Below are 4,160 nucleotides of genomic sequence, written 5' to 3' on the forward strand. Positions count from 1 at the left end.
GCCCACAGCTAAATAAGGAATGCATGGTCCATGGCAACTTGATAAACTAAAGCTACGTAAGTAGTAATATGATTGTCCAACTGGATGGCCATTATGGGATTCAAGAACTTAAGTTTCTTAGGCGGCGATTTTGACTGACATTAAAGTCAATATTCTTGCCATTAATTTCAAACTTAATGCTTGTTTTCTCATTATTAGTCAAAAAAATAAGAGTGTATTCTCATTATCCAAAGAACAATTATCATTAAAGTAAAAAAGTTGTTCTTAGAAAATATCCAACTTCCATTGAAAAATAGCATGAGGTGCCTATTTATGTATTGTTTGTAAAGTTACATTCAGTCACCACTTCCCTCAAATATGTGTAAATACAAAACCTTTGTTGTTGTCATTATTTTACATTTGAGTACCTATGAGATATTATGCTCCAGCGGCCTTTCATCATCCGGTTGCATGCAACAAGAGAGGCAAGCTCTTGTTGAATTAAAAGGAAGTTTCAATGATCCTTCATTCAGACTCTCCTCTTGGCAAGGACGTGATTGTTGCAGATGGAAAGGTATAACTTGCAGCAACATTACAGGACATGTTGACAAGATTGACCTTAGGAATCCATGCTATCCACAAAGAGGACAAGATTATCCACCAAACTGTTCCTTCTCAAAATCTAAGCTTGAAGCACAATATCTCCATCCTTCTCTTTCAAATCTCAAATATCTTTCCTATTTGGACCTAAGTGGAAACAGTTTTAATTCAAGTCCAATACCAATGTGGTTCCATTCTATGAACCATTTACAACACCTTTCTCTCTCTGATTCCCATTTGAGTGGCATGATCCCAAATAATCTTGGAAACCTCACAAAATTGTACTTTCTTGATATCAGCTTCAATTCTTGGTTACACTCTGATGACATCTATTGGGCTTCAAACCTTTCATTGCTTCAATATCTTTACATGAGTGATGTTTTTCTTGAAAGGGCACAAAATTTATTCCAGGTACTTAACATGCTTCCATCTTTGATAGAATTAGACTTGATGAACTGCAGCATATCAAAGACGCAGAGTGATAATCATCAAATTGTTAGTTACTCAAATTTTTTTAGGATCGAGTCTCTTATTCTTGCGGATAATAGACTTGGTGGTTCAGATTTAAATGTTTTTAGAAACATGAGTACTTCAATTGAATATATTGATCTTTCTAACAACAGTCTTAGTTCGGTTCCATTTTGGTTGAGAAATTGTGCCAAACTTAGCTCTCTTTATCTTGGAAACAATGCTCTTAGTGGCTCACTTCCACTAGCACTTAAAAATTTGTCTTCTTTGACAACACTTGACCTTTCTCAAAACAAGTTTGAATCTGTTCCATTGTGGTTAGGTGGGTTAGAGAGTCTTTTATATTTCAATTTGTCCGTGAATCATGTAAACCATATTGAGGGTTCTCTAACATCAATTTTAGGGAATATGTGTCATCTTCTGTCACTAGATTTGTCTCAAAACAGAATTCAAGGGGATGCTCTCGTCGGTGATTTACTATCTCGATGCGTTGGTTTTGATTTAGAGGAACTTGATTTGAACAACAATAATTTCAATGATCAACTGCCGACATGGTTAGGACAGCTTGAAAATTTGGAAATCCTCACACTTCATTCAAGTTTTTTTCATGGTCCTATTCCACATATTTTGGGAAAATTGTCAAACTTGGAATATTTAAGCCTTGCTAACAATCACTTTAATGGATCTATTCCAAACTCTTTCGAAAAACTGGGAAATCTAAGCATTTTAGACATTTCTAGCAACAACTTGTTAGGAGGTTTTCCTTGTAGTATAACCACACTTGTCAATCTTAAAAGCTTGATATTGAACAATAATAATTTGTCTGGGTCTCTTCCTAATTGTATTGGACAATTTGTTAATCTAAACACCTTGATTATTTCTTTTAATCATTTTAATGGTGTGATTCCTAGGAATATTGAGAACCTGGTTAGCCTAGAAAACATTGATGCTTCAGCAAATTTTCTGAGTGGAACAATCCCACCAAGTATTGGTCAACTTTCAAATCTTCACACCCTCTACCTTAGTAAAAACAATTTGCATGGGAAAATTCCTCTTAGTTTTGGTCAACTTGTGAACCTGCAAAATTTAGACCTGTCTCTCAACAATTTGGAAGGAGTGTTTTCAGAAATAAAATTTCCCAAGTCACTGGCCTATGTGAACCTCACCAATAATCATATTACTGGACCACTTCTCCAAAATATTGCTCTTAGATTGCCTAATCTTAGTCACTTGCTTCTTGGAAACAATCTCATCAATGACTCCATACCGAACTCATTGTGCAAAATAAACTCTTTGTACATTCTTGACCTTTCAGGCAACAGTTTAGTTGGCAGCATTCCAGATTGTTGGAGTAAAAGTAAAAGATTGAATGAGATAAACCTATCATCTAACAAATTATCAGGTATTGTTCCAAGCTCGTTCGGCAATCTTTCCATTTTGGCCTGGTTACATTTGAACAACAATAGTCTTGAAGGAGAGTTTCCATCATGCTTGAGGAATTTAAAACAGCTGTTAATCTTAGATATTGGAGATAATCAAATGTCAGGGGCAATACCTTCATGGATTGGAGACATATTCTCCTTAATGCAGATTCTCAGGTTGAGAAAAAACAAGTTTCAAGGAAACATTCCATCACAACTTTGTAAACTTCCAGCTTTGCAAATATTGGACCTTTCCAACAACAAGTTGATAGGTTTGATACCTCACTGTATTGGAAAGTTAACAGCAATGATTCAAGGATACAAACCGTCGGTTTTCTTAGCTCCCGGAGAACCGAGGTATTTGGAATGGTATGACCAAGATGTGAGCCAGATCATTAAAGGAAGAGAAGATCATTATACAAGAAATCTGAAACTTGTGGCCAACATGGATTTATCAAACAACAATTTGAGTGGACCTATTCCTAAAGGAATAACTCTTCTTACGGCATTGCGAGGCCTAAACTTGTCACACAATCATTTGTCCGGTGAAATTCCTACAACCATTGGAGACATGAAGTCACTTGAATCTTTGGACCTCTCTCATGATCAACTTTCAAGCTCAATTCCACAGACAATGTCTAGTTTAACTTTTCTAAGTACACTAAACTTGTCCTACAACAACCTTTCAGGACCAATTCCACAAGGAAATCAATTTTTAACACTAAATGATCCGTCTATTTATGGTGGCAACCAATTTCTTTGTGGTGCACCATTGTCTAATCATTGTGATGTTGATGAAGATGATAGAGATGAAAGTGGAGATGAAGATGGAAAAGAAGACAACGTTGAGAAATGGTTGTTTTACTTTGTGATTGCACTAGGATTTGGTAGTGGCTTTTGGGTTGTGATTGGTGTGTTGTTGTTGAAGAAGAGTTGGAGACATGCTTACTTTAGATGTATTGATGATGCATTGCTTAGGATAAATCGAACATTTAGAAGAGAGTTAGCAAAGTTAAAGAAAACATGTATGGGAAATCCTGTTGATTAGTGAAAGATAAGTATCTTTGTGCTGGTTATCTTATTGCTTCTGTAATAAAAAAGAAATATAGATCAATTTTTTTTTTTTAATATTCCTTTACAAATTTAGTCTATTCTATAAATACTACATCTAATCTAATTTGATGGATAATTTCAGACAATTTGGACTATGTTTCATCGAAACTTAAACTCAAATTTCAGAAGTTAAAATTCAATTTACTTATGTAATGAAAATTTTAATATAAAATGTTTGTTAACCATATATTTCAAACACCTTGCAAATAAAATTCATATCACACCAGTTGCAATGCGCATTATTGTTGCAGAAATCACAATAAATGCAATCATAACACCTCGCAATTGTATCCGCTACCGCAATTTGAAACCTTGATTCACACAAACAAATGGACAACTTTTCCAATAAAGAAGATAAATGTGCATAAGATATTTAAGTTTTCAAAAAGAAGCAAAGTTAAATCATAATGTATTCGCTGATAGATAAGTGCTAGAAATGGAGTGTGAGACTTACATTGAAGAGCCATGCATGCATGCAGCTATAATGATCGACAAAAGTACTTCCATAACAGAGTTATCTGAGTTATCTGAAACCATGAAATGATGAATAATAAACTCTGATTGATTATCAAAATAAAT

General features: G+C 34.6%; 1 protein-coding gene across 1 annotated transcript; it reads left to right on the forward strand.

The window, feature by feature from the left end:
• Positions 1-224: 224 nt before the first annotated feature.
• On the forward strand, positions 225-3,656 carry LOC131594750 (receptor-like protein EIX1). The gene has a single exon (XM_058866948.1). It carries the CDS (start codon positions 358-360, stop codon positions 3,514-3,516), a length of 3,159 nt encoding a protein of 1,052 aa, XP_058722931.1. The 5' UTR covers positions 225-357; the 3' UTR covers positions 3,517-3,656.
• Positions 3,657-4,160: the final 504 nt, after the last annotated feature.

Source organism: Vicia villosa, linkage group LG4 (genome assembly GCF_029867415.1).
Source record: "Vicia villosa cultivar HV-30 ecotype Madison, WI linkage group LG4, Vvil1.0, whole genome shotgun sequence".
In the NCBI taxonomy this organism is placed as follows: Eukaryota; Viridiplantae; Streptophyta; class Magnoliopsida; order Fabales; family Fabaceae; genus Vicia; species Vicia villosa.